Genomic DNA, 19,019 nt, shown 5'->3' with positions numbered 1-19,019 from the left:
ACACCTTTGTGTTCATGGGAGGGTTCCTAACCTAACTCTGCATAGTTGGTGAGGGCAGACAAGACCATAGCACAAGGTGGGGTGGTTGCAATCTCTTGCCAGTGAGTCTCTTTGATTAAGTGTTCTGCCTTGTTTACCCAGAAACCCTTTTTCTTTTCTTATTTGTCTTTGTTCTTTTATTCAGTTCTTCTAGTCTTTACTGGTCCTGATTACCACAGTATGTTTGAAATAATCTTACTTCTTTCCTGAGGGCAAAATTAGACTTGGGAAGAAATCAGTTTTCTTATTTCATGACATAACTGAATGGAACAAACAGTGCACAAGAAAATTACTATCAGAGATTCTTTGAAAAGAAAAACACTCCTCAGAAGCAACAGCTCAGTATTGCATATCATTGCAGTCACCTCCTTTGGGTTCCTTAGCTAAACACAGATTTGAGGGAAGCAGCAAAGTGAAAAGGGGTTGCTGTGGGAGTACAGGGACGCTTGCCTGATCCTTTATTAGAAAGTTCTCTGGTGCTCATGGTGGTGGAGAGCGACTGAAAAGAGTGGCATTTTCATAAACCACACTGTCAAGTGCAAGGTAAGGGAACTTGTTTCAGTTATACTGTTAGGTGACACATGCCGTGGGATTAAGAGAGGCTATTCCCACCTGGGTATAGGACCTGCTTCTTCACCCAACCCAAATATTGGTGACTGGAATTTCTGTGCTGGTTCCCTATGCAGTACAGTAAAAACTTACACCTTAATATCCCTCAGATGGTCCCTCTATCAAAATGACAGCAAGATACTTCACCCAAGGTTCTGTATGTCTCCTGGTCCTTCTAGCCTCTTTCTGAGGCAGGGACAATGTTTTTGTAATGTGTTTGTGCAGCACCTAACATAATGGGATCCTAGCCCAGAACTAGGGCTCCTAGATGCTACAGTAATATCAATAATAATGAAGGCTGCGTGTCTGTCACGGAAGTCACAGATTCCATGACTTTCTGTGACTTCTGCAGTGGCCAGGGCTAGCAGCAGCAGTTTGGGTGTGTGGGTTGGGGCTCAGGGTTGGGACAGGGCGTTGGAGTGCAGGGCAGCACTTACCTGCAGGGGGCTACCCGGCTCCCACTGGCATGTCCCTGCAGCTCCTAGGCGGAGGTGCCAGGGGGCTCCGTGCACTGCCCGCGCCCGCAGGTGCTGCCCCTGCAGCTCCCAATGGATGCAGTTCCTGGCCAATGGGAGCTGTGGAGCCGGCGCTTGTGGCAGGAGCACTGCGCAGAGCCCACCTAGCCACCCCTCCCCCTAGGAGCTACGGGGACTGATGCCAGTTGGAGCTGGCTAGGGAGCCTGCCAGCCCCGCCAACCCTCCCTCCCCCAGTACCAGCAGGGGTCCCGGGCTGTGTGCTGCTGCCTGCTCCCACCCCACCCCCCCGCCGCATGGGTCCCGGGCCATGCACTACCACCTGCACCGGCCCCCGCCCCAGCACCAGCAGTGGTCCTGGGCCATGCGCCTTCACCCATGCCCCCACCCAGCACCAGCAGTGCCCCCGGGCCACCCCCCACAGTGTCCCCAGACCACCCCCACAGAGCACTCGCAGCCCCCTAGCCCAAGTTTTAGTTAGGGGTATATAGTAAAAGTCACGGACAGGTCACAGGCCATGAATTTTTGTTTACTGTACATGACCTGTCCGTGACTTTTACTAAAAATACCTGTGACTAAAATGTAGCCTTAATAATAATTATGAAACTCTTGTATTCTTCATCTTCGAGATGGGGCTTTGGCTTAATGCAGGGAAACTTTTCCAAGGGAGAAGACTGATCACCAAATATAAATATAATTAAAATTTAGGAGCCTTCTGCTGGTGGCCACAGGATTACCGATGGATGCACCTGCAGCAGTTCAGAAGTCTGGTTTGATTTAGATTGATATCCAACACATTGGATGCTTATCTGAACATCTTTGATATGGAAGGAATTTTTTGAGAGTAGTGTGGCCAGGAGTTTGTAGTAGCCTTAATAAAATAGCCCTTTTATATACATTACAACCAAGCCCTGTCCCTTCTCTTGTGTGAGGGACAACACAGTGGCAGTGGGCTTTCTCTTGAGATGTCCTTCACTTCCTGCTCTTGATAAGGCTGGAAATGGCATGAGAACAGGTATTTCTTGGGGTTTCTCCTGGGATTTGGGCAGCTTCCATTTCCAATTACATACAGAACCAGAACGTGCTGAGGAGTGTGGAAATCAAAAACAGAGGCAAACTGTAATAAGTAAATAAAAAGGTTCAGCTCAGGTGGACCCTTGGAAGATATTTCAAGGGAGTATTTTCTCTGAGGTAGTTTGTTCATCTCTAAACTGCAGTGCTGAACAGGGACCTGGTCAGTGTTAATGTGAGTCAAGTATCAAACCTAAGGCCAGAGTTTTCTAAACTGGCAACTGATTTGGTGCTCAGAAATGGAAAAACCCAGTCAGTGGCCACTTTTGAAAATTTGTCTATAAATAAGTCTACTCTATTTCAATTGTGATTTTACTGCTGTGAGGCCTTGTCTACATTCAGTGTTGCACCCGTTTAACGAAAGGTTCTATTTTAAACCAATTTTGTTAAACTTCTGTGTGGGCACTCTGCATTCAATTTAAACCTCATTTATATTGATTTAGCTAAATTTGTAAGTACTAAACTTCAGCTAAATAAATATAAGCCCAGCTGAAATTGAATTCAGAGTGTCTTTGGATGAACAGCAATGTTCTTTTTGTTTCCTGCTTATGAAACTTCTGCTGAAGCAGCTGCCTTCTGATTTCTGACACCAGGTCCCTGCAATGTGGGTGTCACAGATGACTATGAATGCAACTCTCAGATTCACACCCAATGAGAAGTAATTTGCATTCAACCATGTGACTATCAGAAGATGGCAATTACCAAGGTAGGTGCAACTCTCTTTTAAATATTTTGATGTGTGAAGCACACAGCTAAAAGGACTGGAAACTCCTGAGATTAGAGCAAGTTTTTTCATGACAGCATTTGGCAAAGCTCCTTTTCCCACTGACTACTGAAGGACACTGCCAAGCAATCTCTGTCATCCCTTTCTGATCTGAAAAATCTCTTCAGTCCTTTTTTTTTTTTGGTAAGAGGTTCTTCAATCTCTTGTTTATTTAGTATAATTCATTTCCTACTGCTCCTCATTGTGTGTGTGTTTGCGTTTGTGGAAAATTCTTTGGGAAGCTCTGTGGCTTCTGCCCCTACTTGACATTGTGCCAAACCCCCAGTTGATTCCAAAATAAAACAGGGTTTCCCAAGCTGTGTGAACTTTGCCTTATATAAACACAGCTAGACTGTTTTCAGTCACTACAAAGCCTGGACTCACCCTCAACCTTCTTCCATTTGTACGCATTTCAAAAATGCTTTAAAAACCTCTTCAGAACAAATTCACCAGAATAGTGCCTCACAGCACAGAGTATCTGTCACTGTCTCCCACCCTAGGGGTATTTTCCCTCTACACACACACTGCAGTAGAATACACTCTCATTCTGTGGATCTTCTGTGGATCTTCGCCAAGATGTAAATTAAAAAAAAACCTGTTTTAATGTGCCATAATGACGTGGAGGCTGCTGAGGCATCAGTGCCCTGAGCAACAGAGGGCTGTCTCCATCGGAAGGTACTGCCCTTGGAAAAATACGTCTTCTCATACACTTAGTGCCAGATTCTGCACTGGCTTTCCCCCATGTAACCTCAGTGACGTCACAGGGATTGCACAGAATGTAAAGCAGTAGAGAATCTTCCCTGTGTTGTGCAAACTACTGTGATGGCAGCTTAATCAGAGACGAAGAAGATTAAAAGACCACCTATCCTTCAATTAAGTTGACAAGGGACACTTGGGAGAAACAGAGACAGGGTCTGCCCACATGAGCCACAGGTGATGCCACAGCATGTATGAAAATGTCCCTGTAATGAATAGGAGAAATGGCTGGGGAGGGAGGGAGCAGGCTCCATCTCCAGGACTGAAGTGGGAGGAAGGAATCAGAGGATGAAATGAGGAATGCTTCATAATAAGGGAAAGAGGGCAAAGTCAGAAATTCTTCCTTTACCATGAAGGGCCTAGGGATCTTGGGGCGATATGACAAAAAGCTCAAGACTAAGCAATCAAGCATTTACTCAAGGTCTCTTCCACCTAGAAAGGAGATGAATGTAAAGGGATGGACTTTACTTGTTTAAGATTAGGAAGCACATAGTGAAAACCATCAGTCTCTTCTTTTTTTAAATCCTGACCCATAATACAAGAACAAGGGGACAGTGTGAAATTTAAAGGCAGCACAAGTGTAACCAATAAAAAGTAATGATTCTTTACTGGACAGTCTCTACGTAAAAGAATAAATGGACACAAATCAGATGTCAAGAATTATAACATTCATAAACCAGTCGGAGAACACTTCAATCTCTCTGGTCACGCAATCACAGACATGAAGGTCGCTATCTTAAAACAAAAAAACTTCAAATCCAGACTCCAGCGAGAAACTGCTGAATTGGAATTCATTTGCAAATTGGATACTATTAATTTAGGCTTAAATAGAGACTGGGAGTGGCTAAGTCATTATGCAAGGTAGCCTGTTTCCTCTTGTTTTTTCCTACCCCCCCCCCCAGATGTTCTGGTTTAACTTGGATTTAAACTTGGAGAGTGGTCAGTTTAGATGAGCTATTACCAGCAGGAGAGTGAGTTTGTGTGTGTATGGGGGTGGGGGGGATGTGAGAAAACCTGGATCTATGCAGGAAATAGCCCAACTTGATTATGTAAAGAGTTGTCACTTTGGATGGGCTAGCACCAGCAGGAGAGTGAATTTGTGTGGGGGGGTGGAGGGTGAGAAAACCTGGATTTGTGCTGGAAATGGCCCACCTGTTGATCACTTTAGATAAGCTATTACCAGCAGGACAGTGGGGTGGGAGGAGGTATTGTTTCATATTCTCTGTGTGTATATAAAGTCTGCCGCAGTTTCCACGGTATGCATCTGATGAAGTGAGCTGTAGCTCACGAAAGCTCATGCTCAAATAAATTGGTTAGTCTCTAAAGTGCCACAAGTACTCCTTTTCTTTTTGCGAATACAGACTAACACGGCTGTTCCTCTGAAACCTTTACAGAGTCTGTAATCAGCCTGTAGAAGTCACACCACGGCAGGAGGGCATCGAGACAAAACTGTGGCTGGATTTAAAAAAGGATTGTATAATTTTATAGTAATGAATAACATTTGCAACTATGCAAGCTACGATAATAAGGGTAATCAAACTCATAGTTTGGGGTGAAAGCTGATCACCTGCAGGGGTCAAAAAGAATATTCTTCCTGTGTTCAACACTGCACAATTAGAGAGATACATTGCATATGTGGAGAGGGCTAGGGCGTATGTGGAGGAGGATCGGGAAGGTGGCTGCATGCAAGCACCAGATACTATCCATTACCAGACTCAGAACTTGGTATGAGGTCAATGGTATCAGTTAATCTGTCAACTACATTATTACGGGGCACTTAAAAGAGCAGACTAAAACCTCTCAGGACAATAGACAACAGCCAGGTCTAAGCAACAGGATTCTAAAATGCAGGTTTGAGGTTGTATCACAGAGAATCAATGTCAGCAGCCAGGAATTAAAACTAATCCTAAAGGCAAGGCAATTAGTAGGACCCATTTGACTGGGCAAGGCTCTAGAGCAGGGATTCTCAAACTTCATTGCACCGCAACCCCCTTCTGACAACAAACATTACTACGTGACCCCAAGCTGGGAGGTGAAGCCAGAGCCCGCTCCAGGCGCAGGAGAAGGGGGAGGTAAAGCCTAAGCTTGATCCCTGCCGCCCGGGGAAGGGGGCCAGAGCTGAAGCCTAAGGTGCCCAGGGTTGAAGCCCTTTGGTTTCAACCCTGGGTGGTGGGGCTCGGGCTTTGGCCCTGAGCCCCAGCAAGTTAATACCAGTCCTGGTGACCCCATTAAAACAGGGTTGCGACCCACTTTGGGGTCCCAACTCACAGTTTGAGAACCACTGCTCTAGAGGAAGCAGAAGCCCAAGAAAGAGGGGAGCTCAGCAACCAGCAGCTAATGAACAGTATGGTCTCAAAGGGAGTGTGTAGCTCTCTGTTAAAAATAAACAGATGGCAGAGAGTGCCATAAAAGCCAAAGGATTTCAAGGGTCTCGCTCCTTCTTCTTATTTATAGAGGGTCCAATTCTGTGAGGTGCTGAGCACCCTCAACTCCTAATGTCTTCAGTGGGCATTGAGGACATTTAGCAAGTAGCAGGTGGCTGTCTAGAACTCAGCTGCCTCTTAGCACCATTGCCTGGCAACCCAGTTGCTCCCAGAGTGGACAGAAGAGCCAGAAGATCATCATTTAAGCCTTGTACCATCAGCAGCACAGTGGCTGGTCTATGCATTCTATGTCTGCAGCTGTGCCAGACCTGCTTCCTGTACTGGACCTTGCTCCCACCCACATCTGCTCCTGTTCCAGCCCCAGTCTCTACCTTTCTCTGAAATTTCTGCCTCCAGCCATTGGCTTGTCTTCTGGCTCCAGTTCCACCTTCCAGCTCTGCTTGGACCATTAGGCCTGAGTATTTCTCTGACCACTAGATTGCACTGCCTACACCACAGTGTGTGACAGTGGCAACCCAGTAAGCCACGTTCTGTTTGAGTGCCTGACATGTTCATTGGCTACAAAATCCCTTTGCTTTCTCTCCACCCCTGAAGCTCTTCCCTTGAGCTATGGGAGACTATTCAATGCACAGTTTGATCCTTTACCTAAAATGCCAGGGATAAAAAGAAAGTCATTAAAGTAGATCTGGCTTCCTGGCTCTCATTTGTCTGAGTGTGTTGCTTTAAAAGTTATTAATAGGGTAATAAAGAGATTAGGAACACAGGGAACACGCCTTCAGCTAGCTGGCTGCACTCTAACAAAGAGACATCAAGAGAAAACCACACTGATTTGCTGGTGGTGAAAAGAAAAGCTTATGCCTGACTGGTGCGGACGTCAACAATTTCTTACGTAATTAACTGAGCTCGTCATATCAAGCACAGAGGCAGCCAGGCCTTGGCATGGGGGAGGGCAACCTTTAACAACATCTAATTCCTCTCAACATTTCAGTGGAGTTATTTGCTTTCAATTAACCTTTAGTTGTGACTGTTTTTAAAATTCCTTTTGGCATGGTAGTCGATTGTGTTTCTGCAGAGCATCTGTGTAACACACAGTCTCATAAAATGCGCTGCAAGAAGTCAATCCAAAACTGAAAGGAAAAGGAATAGTTTAAGATGAGATTTTTTAAAAAGGATTTGACTCAGTGGTTCAGGGGAAGGATGGGAAGATTGTTCCAGATAGATAGGGCAGCGTCAGGAAAGGAGTAACCACCAACTGTGGAGAGTCAGAAGTGGAACAGGACAGAAACCAAGAGGAGGAGTGGAATGGGCTGCTGGGAAGTAGGTGGATTTGATGTTAGGGAAGTAGGATTACGTTAGGCAGCTGTGGCTGCTTCTTATTACGCTAATCATAACCATCTCACTGTTATATTGTGTTTCTACTACCTCTTAGAGGTATCCACCTGTTATCTCTTATATGTAGATTGTAAAATCATGGGGGCAGGGACTGCTTTTTGTTACATGTGTGTCTAGCAGTGCTTGAGTCCTAAAAACAGAAGTGCTGAAACACACTTCCAGTACTATCACTAATTGACAGTACTGGAATGCTACTCCAGCTCCGAAAGTAAGTGCTTGAATGGTGTTCCTGAACGTGACGTCAGGACTTGAGCCCTGGCCTGGGGTGTGTAGTGCCTAGCATGATGGACCCTAGGCACCACCAGAATAAAAAATCAATAATAATGAAGTCGGAGGGAGTGCATGTGTGGGGAGTTTTGAAGATGAAGACAATTTTGGAGAGGAATCCATTGGAAAGACGAGAGATTGGGGATGAGATGGTTCCCCATCCTGCAGGGAGCGAGTAGACTAGCTTTGTCAGTCTTTACACCCTGAAATTCAGAGAGCAGGGTTTAAGGAAGTACTTTATGAATTACAAGAACTGAGACAGTAAGTCATTTGGGTACAAACGAGGATTTCACAAGAGGCAAGATGATGGTAATCTGAATGATGGCAATGCAAAAAGAGGCTGACTAAGAAGAACGTATGAATTTGGGGCAGACTGATTCCTAGATATATAAACTCAGAAGGAAGTTAGGAATTAAACTGAGATTGATAGGGGATCAAGAAGACTTTTTTCCCCAGAAGAAGGACCTCAGCCTTTGTAGCATTCAATTGTAGGAAGTTACAGTGTAGCCAAGAGCTGACTCACAATGGGGAGATAGATGAGAGACAGAGGGATTAGTGAGTGTGTCTCCTGTATAGAAGTGATATCTAAGCCTGAAGATAGCAATAAAATGTCTCAAAGGTAGGAGAGAGGTGAAGAAGAGAAGAGGTCTGAAGACAGAGCCTTGAGACACTCTGTAACAGAGGGACTGGTGAGAAATTGTAAAGCCTCCTTCCAAAATGAGGAGTCAGACAGATATATTCAAAGCAGGAGAAGAGTATGCTGGTGTCACTGACTTTTTGCTTGAGGTGCTAAAGAAGGACAAAGTGATTGACAGGATTGAAAGCTGAGAAGTTGAACACAAAAAGAAGACACAGGGATGAGTTTATCATTAAATGCTAAGAGAAACCAGCCAGGAAGAATTAGTCAAAACTCTGCTTTTGTGAGAATTAGGGTCAATTAAAAATTAATTTTGTTGGAATTGAGATATTGCTTCCATCTGCTTAAACTCAAAGTCTATGAACCAGGAAAACCCTTGTGTGTTACAGAATTTCTAAAACAATGACAACTTATTTCTCCAGTTCATGAAAGGTTTACTATTGTAAATCAGATCTTATCATTATTCAGGTCCCTAGAACCTGGCTTCAGTTAGGGCAAAGTGCTCAGGTACCACAGTGACAGATGTAGTATAAAAACTAGAATAGAATAGGTGCTTGTATGAAAACGTAACAGCCATTAACACATATTTTCCACAGATATAAACTGACATTGTGGGTGATGCTGGTATTCCAAGAAATAATGTTTTGAAATAAGGCGTGTCATAAGTTGAAGTTTAGGAAGTTGTCTATGTTAAACAAGAACAGTCTTGTTAATTTTTTGCTCCTTTCAGATCACAATAAAAATGCTTATTGTTTGCCAAATGAAAAAGAACAAATATTTCATTTCCCAGTTTCTAAAATGCTGTTACTAGTAATACAAAAATAAAATAATATAAAAAAGCAGGTGCAGTATAAAGTATGGCTTTATATTGTCTGTTTCAAGTGTACCTTTAAGTTTGACTGGACTGATCTTGAGCACTCTGCCCCAATTTAGATGATGAACTTTTTGTTGTCCTTGCCAGCTGGGGGTCTCGTGCTGAACTACAGTGGAATCTGCCATCCAGTATTTGGACTTGTACATCCATGTTGCATATTACTACAGCTGAGTCATGAACAGAAAAGAGAACACTTCCCCTACTATGATGTCAATTGCCTCGGCTAGAAGTCAGATCATTGTTATTTCTGCTGCACAGATGCAGGATCTGGGTCCAGAACTTCCCAAATCTATATAGGTGCCCCTCAAAATGGTCCTCTTTTGGTAAAGCAAGAGTGAATTCTACCGCCCATAGCATGACTGTTTAGGCAGCTGCACGGTGATCAGAACTAGCTGACAGCTTCAGATGCCTCCTAAATGAATTAACATTGCCCTTTTAAGAAGAGTCTACTGGATCTCCCTGTCCAGCTCAGCACTGGGGTTTCATTGCCCTTTTAAGAATCATAGAATCACAGAATATCAGGGCTGGAAGGGACCTCAGGAGGTCATCTAGTCCAACCCCCTGCTCAAAGCAGGACCAATCCCCAACTAAATCATCCCAGCCAGGGCTTTGTCAAGTCTGACCTTAAAAACTTCTAAGGAAGGAAATTCCACCACCTCCCTAGGTAACGCATTCCAGTGTTTCACCACCCTCCTAGTGAAAAAGTTTTTCCTAATATCCAACCTAAACCTCCCCCACTGCAACTTGAGACCATTACTCCTCGTTCTGTCATCTGCTACCACTGAGAACAGTCTAGATCCATCCTCTTTGGAACCCCCTTTCAGGTAGTTGAAAGCAGCTATCAAATCCCCCCTCATTCTTCTCTTCTGCAGACTAAACGATCCCAGTTCCCTCAACCTCTCCTCATAAGTCATGTGTTCCGGTCCCCTAATCATTTTTGTTGCCCTCCACTGGACGTTTTCCAATTTTTCCACATCCTTCTTGTAGTGTGGGGCCCAAAACTGGACACAGTACTCCAGATGAGGCCTCACCAATGTCGAATAGACGGGAACGATCATGTCCCTCAATCTGCTGGCAATGCCCCTACTTATACATCCCAAAATGCCATTAGCCTTCTTGGCTACAAGGGCACACTGTTGACTCATATCCAGCTTCTCGTCCACTGTAACCCATAGGTCCTTTTCTGCAGAACTGCTGCCTAGCCATTCGGTCCCTAGTCTGTAGCGGTGCATGGGATTCTTCCGTCCTAAGTGCAGGACTCTTCACTTGTCCTTGTTGAACCTCATCAGATTTCTTTTGGCCCAATCCTCTAATTTGTCTAGGTCCCTCTGTATCCTATCCCTACCCTCCAGCATATCTACCTCTCCTCCCAGTTTAGTGTCATCTGCAAACTTGCTGAGGGTGCAATCCACACCATCCTCCAGATCATTAATGAAGATATTGAACAAAACTGGCCCAAGGACCGACCCTTGGGGCACTCCACTTGATACCGGCTGCCAGCTAGACATGGAGCCATTGATCACTACCCGTTAAGCCCGACCTTAAATCTAGCCAGCTTTCTATCCACCTTATAGTCCATTCATCCAGCCCATGCTTCTTTAACTTGCTGGCAAGAATACTGTGGGAGACCGTGTCAAAAGATTTGCTAAAGTCAAGGAACAACAAGACTCTCTTTACCCCTTGGACACCAGAAGGTTGTTTCCTTTCCCAGTAGACTATCGAGGATTTATAAGGGGGAAGGATTGAAGAAAGAGTTGGGGCGGGGGGGGGGGGGTGGCTTGCTATGTAAACCAGTATGCAAATTGTTAGCTGAGCTTTTAGGTCAAAACAAGTCAATTTTTAAAAGAATTTTGAAAAAAACAATTTTAAGAGTTTTCAAAACTTTTAACCCTTTTCAGTTAAAAAAATTTAAATATTTTGTAACCTTAATTCTCTTAAATTATTTTTCCAGAAAGGTAATCTCACATGGGTGCTAATTTCTTCATGGCCTGTCAGGGCACCACTAATTTCTCTAGCTCCATCTATACCAGTGGTTCTCAACCTGTGGTCTGCAGACCCCTAGAGGTCCACAGACTATGTCTAAGATTTCCAAAGATTTCCATTTAAAATTGTTTAAGGGTCAGCAAATTAAAAAAGGTTGAGAATCACTGTTCTCATTTCATGTCATTTTCATCACTTTCATAGTTGCAATATCTGTAGCTATTGCACCTACAGTGGCAACACATCTGAAGGAGACGAGATTTCAGGGGGAGTTACTCTTAATTGACTGAGAAAATCCCTCCCAACAAAAACTCTGAGATTAGGCAAATCTGTACTTGGCTTTGTTTTGCTTACAGCCATCTATGGTCTCAGCTGTCTTTGGAGGGCCTTATGCAACTGAGTTTGACTTTACAAGAGTTTAAATGGTGATAGGTTGATCTTTCCAAAGCTTATTGAAGTCAATGGAAAGACTCACTGAGGGCAGCATGGCTCTGGAGATAGAGCACTGGCTGAGCCTGCATGAGGAATGGACTTTATTTCTGGGTCTACCATTGGCTTGCCAGGTGACCTTAAGCAAGTCACTTCCTCTTTCTATGCATCAGTTTTCTCATGTGAAATTGGGATAATCACACTGATCTCCAGGGCTTAAATTCTCACAGAGTATTTCCTGGAGCTCTGGGCTTCAGTCCCCTAGGAGGGGGCTTCTGCCCCACAGATTTGAAAATATTTACCAGAGCTCTGCTCCAGACAGCTCCTGCTGAATTTAAGCCCTGCTGATCTCCTTTAGAGATCTTTGGGACCTAGGAATAATAAGCTCTATATTAGAGTTTTATTAGGGGTCAGCCCCAGTGATGAGCTGCCAAAATCTTAACAACGGGTTCCCTCCTCACTCCACGAGGGGGTCATTGCCCACCCCCCGGGACTCCTGCCCCATCCAACCCCCCCTGCGTTCCTTGACACCCCCCCCCCAAGACCCCTGCCCCATCCACCCCTCTCCCCTGTCCCCTGACTGCCCCCAGAACCGGGCAGGAGGGTCTCATGGGCCACCGTAGTGAGTGCCCACCCCACCCCTAAGAGCCAGAGGCACCTGCCAGGGGGCGAGGTGGGGAGTCCTGGCGGTGCTTACCTGGGGCAGCTCCCAGGAAGCATCCGGCAGGTCTCTCTGGCTCCTAGGGGCGAGGGAGCATAGCTGGGGGGGAGCAGGGGGAGCAGTCGCTCCCCCACTGATCACATCAAAAGTGGCGCCTTAGGCGCCAACCCACTGGGTGCTCCGGGGCTGGAGCACCCATGGGGAAAATTTGGTGGGTGCAGAGCACCCACCGGCAGCTCCCCACCCTGCGCCCGGCCCCAGCTCACCTCCGCTCCGCCTCCGCATCCGCCCCTGAACACACCATCCCGCTCTGCTTCTCCGCGCCACCCCCCCCCAGCTTCCCGCGAATCAGCTGTTCAGCAGGAAGCCGGGGAGGGCAGAGAAGCAGGCCGCGGCTTCCCGCTCAGGCCGAGGGTGGCGGAGGTGAGCTGGGGCGGGGAGCGATTCCCCTGCATGCCCCCCTCCCTCCAGGTTACCTGCTGCGGCGCGGGCGGCCCTCCTTGCGCGCTCACCTCCACCTCCCTGGGCCTGAGCAGGAAGCTGCCGCTTGCTTCTCAGCCTGCCCTGGCTTCCCACGCGAATCAGCTGTTCGCGCGGGAAGCCGGGGGGGAGGGGGTGGAGAAGCAGAGCAGGGCGGCGCGTTCAGGGGAGGAGGTGGAGGCAGAGCGGAGGTAAGGTGGGGCCGGGGGTGGGGCGGGGAGCTGCCGGTGGGTGCTCTGCACCCACCAAATTTTCCCCTTGGGTGCTCCAGGGCTGGAGCACCCGTGGAGTCGGTGCCTAAGGCGCCACTTTGGGCCAGTTAAATTTAGAAGCCCTTTTAGAACCTGTTATGCCTCCCGGAACAACCGGTTCTAAAAGGGCTTCTGAATTTAACAACCAGTTCTAGCGAACCAGCTCCAGCTCACCACTGGTCAGCCCCCAGTAGAAGGGTGCCAAAATTGTCTCTCACCAAATTCCCATGGCTGCCAGGTTAGCTGTGATTTCCTCTAGCATTTGCTGGGATTGCAATTTGGCCCACGCACCCACTGCCATTGAGGCAAGATAAAGTCAGCCATCCCCTGATAAAGAAACCCATATGGTAGGTATGTCTCACCTCTACCTCCCTTCTCCGGTGCTGGACAGCTGTGGCCTGCTTCTTCCCCCCCGTCTCCCATCTGGTTCTATATCTCTGTGGTGTTGCATGACCCCTACACTGCAGTGGGCAAGGCATGGTAGGTTGGGTGATGACACGTGTTATAAATATGAGCGTGAGGACACTGTGTACCAGCACGGCTTAGCTGACAGGGAGCTGAACACGGCGCCTCTCGCCTGCACAGCCGCGCTTGTCCTGCCAGCTGACATAATTCCGAACAGGCGCCATCCCCAGCCAGCGCTCACAGCCGCAGGGCAGCGCTGCAGGGCTACTGCGCAGGGCGGGATAGGGACCAGCAGCAGCCAGCCAGCCACGTGGGCAGGGTCGCGCCACGCGGCGGGTCTGTGCGAGGCCCGGAGCAGCGTGGCACGTGGAGCTGTTGATATATCAGTGCCCATTGGTGGAATTCGGGACGGGGCGGGCGGGGCCGAGACAGCGGTCTGCCCTGCCCGACGCTGGCAGGTGGCTACCCGAGCGGGCGGGCATTGCCCTTTTAAGGATACTCCGCTCCTCCCTGTTGCCCCTTTAAGAGCCGCCCGTCGCCTCTCCTCCCCTTCCCGCGCGTGTTCCGCGCTGCGAAGCGGCCACCGGCACCGCTGCCAGGAGACACGGAGCGCGCGGGCCCCGCGGGCAGCGCAAAGCGCGGGGCTCTCGGCGGAGACGGGCCCCGCATCCCGGCGGGCGGCGGCGGCACCAGCAACAGCAGCCGCGGGGCCGGCAGCCCCTCTCCCGCGCCGGGGCCCCCGGCATGTCCTGAGCGGGGCCGGCTCGGCGCGGAGCCCCCACCACGGAGGGGGCGGTGGAGCAGCGGGCCAAGGGCCGGGCCCCCATGAAGGAGAAGGAGCCGCCGGCGGAGCGGGGCAAGCCCGCCACCTACACCGGGGACAAGAAGGCGCGGATGGCGGCCAAGACCAACAAGAAGTGGGTGCGCCTGGCCACGGTGCTGGCCTACGTGCTCTCCGTCTCGCTGGCCGCCATCGTGCTCGCCGTCTACTACAGCCTCATCTGGCAGCCGGTGCGCCAGCCGCGCCCGCCGACGGGGCCCAGCGCCGCAGCCGCCGGCCGGACGACGCCAGGGCCCCCCACGGAGCCGCACCGGGGAGCCGGCCCCACGGAGCCGCCTGCGCGGCCGGGTTCCGGCCAAGGGGCGGGCGGGACTGAGCGCGCTGCCACTTCGCCACCGCCGCGGGCCGAGCCCGGCCCAGCCCCCGACCCCACCGTGCTGCAGCGAGTGCACCGGAGCCACTGATCGCGGGGAAGCGGGGGCCGAGCCCGGACAGGGCGCAGCCCAGAGACCCGACCCGGGTAGGGGCACAGCGGCTCCCTCTACCAGCGACCGGCCTCCACCGACCCTGACTCGCTTCGCCTCCGCCTGGGGGCCACGGGACCAGCACCCCTCGCTCCGGGGTCTGCCCCTTGGGGACAGTGGCGCGCACACGCTGCCAGATGCTCTGTCTGGCCTCTTTGCCTGTCCATCGATTTGCGCAGGACTGGGGCAGGGCGAATTGTAATTATTAGTTTTTAATACGGTGTAAACGGTACTGGGAAGCCACAGAGAGTGGAGCTCAGGTATGTCAGCCTAGCTGAAATGTACCCAGATGCATTTCGTTTATCTGTGTATGTATTTGTAGATATATATACACTCAGACGATGGCTGTATAGAGGTGAGATATATGCTATGTAAACTACACAAAGAGCACACCCTGACTGGTTTTAAAGGGCTATAGCAGGAAACCAAGCAAGAAAGTTGCAATGATCCTGGCGGCTAAAAGATGCCTAAAGCCATACAGACCCCGTCAGAAGCGTGCATGTGACCCCCCCACCCTTTACTAAGTTTTTTTAGTAAAGACAATTCCATGTTATGTTGGATTTCTAGACTGGGGGAGGGAAAGAATGCAGCATATTTTTTTATTTGCTATGCTCATCAAGAGTGATTCCAGAGGACTGTCTTCTTCTTATTAGCACCTCCAGATCTATGGTTTTGGGCCTCCTTGTATGCTTCAGTAGGGCCTGGTTTAGATTAGGGGACAAGGTGCTGCTTTTCATTCCAGCTAGGATATTTCCGTTGAAAACCCTATTTAATATAAATGTAGTCAGAAGTGAATATGTAGAAATCTACTTTTGATCTGGTAAAAACATTGAATTAGTCAGCAGTGTCTGCATTTGTGTTAAATAGGGGCTTCAATTAAAGTTTCCTAGCTTGATTTTTTTCATAGCACCTTTTCCCTTAATTAGGCATGGCTTAGGGAACTTTAACCATAGAGGCAAACATGAGTGGTAGGCATGGAAAGATAACACTTACACCAATAGAATCTTAGCTAGTATCTTTAGTCTTTCCTTCAAGAGAATTCTGTGGCTTAATTTTCCCCATCACCAGGGTAAGCTTTTCTCTTTGACTCTCTGTTGATGCTCTGTTCTTCTGTGTATGCCACTCTGTTATCTGTGAAATGATACTGGTGTCCAAATTTTTCACCACTTATAGGATCAACTGGGAGCAGAATATGAATTTAGAGGCTGTGTTCCATTGTTTTGGGAAAATAGCATTGTTTACTAATGAACAAACTTATTTAAAACATGTGAAAGGTAAATTGACTTGTTTACTATATTAAAATATTTTTTGCATATGAAAGTCTCTCTCCAATATGGCATTTTGGTTTTTTTGGGGGGAACATAAGTGAAAACTACATATGTGCTGCTTTGCTGGGTGGGGATAGTGAAATCTCCACTGTTTTGGGTTCTTAACTCCCTGTATGCAGTTATGAGTGATGAGTTTCCATTTGAGAGCTTGCTACATAAGGCAGCTGAAATGCTGTGTCAGTAGAAGCCCCAGGGCCTGTTCTCTTGCCAACTTGAAACTAACCAAGTTTATAGGCCAGTAATTGCGGTTTAGCCTCATCTCATGGCCAAGGTAGTGTCAAACAGCAAAACTTTCAAAGTTGATTGATATAATCTGACAAGTAACCTGTGATGGACAAGGCATGTTGAGTAGACTTTGGACCTCTCTTGGCATATCGGTAACTCCGTGGGGCCATTTTGAGAAACTATAAAATGCCAGGTTTAGCAAATTAGCAAAAAGAACTTGATCTTAATGATTACTAGTCTATTATTAACAAGTTGCAAATTTAAATCTGATTGCTTATGAGCCTTCGAAACACATACGAGCAAGTGTATGACGTTTTGTAGTGTTCTGAACTGTCACCTTGCAAACAAAAGAACTTGGCAAAACCATTTAAATGTTAGGCTAATTCCACCATGTAAGCTATATCTGTATTCAAAAGACCTGTATATTTGGGGGGGGGGAGGGGAAGGGGAACAAAAATACAGTGAGATTTCTGCCTAACTTGTATGCTTTAGACTGACTTTTAATCTTGCCAAACTTTTTGGGAACACGAGTGAAGATGAGGCATAGAGGAAAGGGACTTTGACTTTCTTTGTGGTCCATGTGGGCTTGGTGAATATGGGTGGGAAAGGACATTGTGTTTAACTTACCTCTGTGGACTGGGAGGAGGTCGGAATGCTTGTGGCTTGAATGGTACTTGACAGAAGAGGGAGAGTATAGTAGTTTTTGGTGGGGAGGAGACCAGGCACAGAGGTCAAACTTGCCTATGTTGGTAAGCATCTAAAAATAGAACTCTGTAATTATCTGCAGAGCAATGCTATCACAATATGCCTGACCCTGTGAATAGGTCATTAAACAAGCAAAGAACAATTATTTCTAGTTTTTTATATGGGCTGTGGGGATGGGGAGATGGGGTAGCAGAGGGTCTGGCAGCAGCACTTTCACTTGTAGCCAAGACAAACAGTTCTGAGGTGTGGCTTCTAGTTCAGATTGCATTGGTTCTACAGTTTGGCTGTTTTCATTTGCTGAACCACTTGACCCATATCTGGACATGAAGTTTGTGTTCTCCATTTCCTGCAGGCAAACCCAGAGATGTAAGCTCCAAATCCTGGGGAGGGAGATGCTTGTAATTCTTCCATGTTATAGTTTTCATTAACCAGGGGCCTCTGTTAGAGATTACAGCTCTGCATGGGGTTGGAGAAGGATGATTATTTGAAATGCTGCCTGTGTGCTGGTTTGATCTGGGATTTGCCTTCAGTAATCTAAGGGAGATGGGTGTGGAAGAGAAAAAACACTCATTCCATGGTGCCAGTAGAGTTTAGACTGTTCCTGGGATTTGGCACTAAAAGCAGGCCAATAGGGCAAGGTTGGTGTAAGGGAATTTGCTTTTTAATTAAAAACCAACCCCCTCCCCCAAAAAACAAAATAACCCTTCAGAGACAAAAAACAAGGACTAGATGCAAAAAGAAAAGGAGTACTTGTGGCACCTTAGAGACTAACCAATTTATTTGAGCATAAGCTTTCGTGAGCTACAGCTCGCTTCATTGGATGCATACTGTGGAAACTGCAGAAGACATTATATACACAGAGACCATGAAACAATACCTCCCCCCACCCCACTCTCCTGCTGGTAATAGCTCATCCAAACTGACCACTCTCCTTACAATGTGTATGATAATCAAGGTGGGCCATTTCCAGCATAAAGGACTAGATGGAAATCTACATAGATCAGAACTTCACTAATAGGAAGTGTCTGGCTGCTGCTCTGATCAGAAATTGCGGGGGCAGTCTCAAGTGAAACAAGGAATATATTTTGGAGATACATACACTTAGTATTTTCCTCTTTAAAAACCATTGCTCTCTGAAGATTAATAAAGTGTTGTTCAGTAAAGCAGACAGCTCATTTAATTCAATTCATTTCCCCTCCTTTGTGGCCACTTTCCAACTTGTCCTGTTACTGTGGAGAGATGCCCTGTACTCAGTGACAACTTAAAGCTCTTCATCTGTTCAGAGGCATTTACAGGAAAGTGTCTAGAGTATAGTACAGTAGTAATTTGCTCTATGAAATCGACCCATTGCTGACAATTCAGCTCCCCTGAACTGGTACTGAATATGGTTGAATTGCTATTGTACTAAATAGGACAAAACCATCTTCAGCGTCCTTGCATGAAGCGTGAATGAAATTTGTTCTTGTACAAAGAGTTTGTTCCAGTGATGTCCTGCTTGCTGGTGGAATAAGACTGAGGCAAAGCAGAGACATTTATCTCTGAAGCTGTTACAAATGGTTATTAGAGCATTCCATTAACTTTACTGCTATGCTACCAAATGTACAAAGAGAAAATGTGCAATTTAAAGTTTCCAAAGCAGCTTCTCAGTTTCAGCCTTGTCATAGATGATTTCCAAGACGCTGGTCATGATTGTCAGAGCAATTTTAGTAGCTTTAATACATTCATTTGCCTTTTTAAAAAGCTTTATAGATGTTTGAAAAACCTTCAGACAGGAGGAAGGAATCCGGATACCAGATTTAGAAGTTATCAGGTGGTACCCAGGATGCAATGGTTTCTTCATCTGGGAATGCAATGCAGGAATGAGGAAGTTCATAAGTCTGTTTGTCCTCTTACTGCTTTTGGTCTCTTGAGAGTTAAGAAATAAGACATTTTTCTGACTAGGTACCCTTAAGAATACTTAATTACTGAAATGACTAGTCAGAAT

General features: G+C 47.1%; 1 protein-coding gene across 1 annotated transcript; it reads left to right on the top strand.

Moving 5' to 3' along the window:
* The first annotated feature begins 13,734 nt into the window (after nucleotides 1-13,734).
* Nucleotides 13,735-16,097, top strand: INAFM2 (InaF motif containing 2). The gene has a single exon (XM_048852808.2). It carries the CDS (start codon nucleotides 14,298-14,300, stop codon nucleotides 14,715-14,717), a length of 420 nt encoding a protein of 139 aa, XP_048708765.1. The 5' UTR covers nucleotides 13,735-14,297; the 3' UTR covers nucleotides 14,718-16,097.
* The last annotated feature ends 2,922 nt before the right edge of the window (nucleotides 16,098-19,019 follow it).

Source organism: Caretta caretta, chromosome 6 (genome assembly GCF_965140235.1).
Source record: "Caretta caretta isolate rCarCar2 chromosome 6, rCarCar1.hap1, whole genome shotgun sequence".
Lineage (NCBI taxonomy): Eukaryota > Metazoa > Chordata > Testudines > Cheloniidae > Caretta > Caretta caretta.
Note: the sequence above shows the minus strand (reverse complement) of the source record. Positions and strands in the feature narration are given on the sequence as shown.

Excerpts from the sequence above, each read along its gene's own strand:
- INAFM2 (XM_048852808.2), top strand. The coding sequence starts at position 14,298 with ATGAAGGAGAAGGAGCCGCCGGCGGAGCGGGGCAAGCCCGCCACCTAC.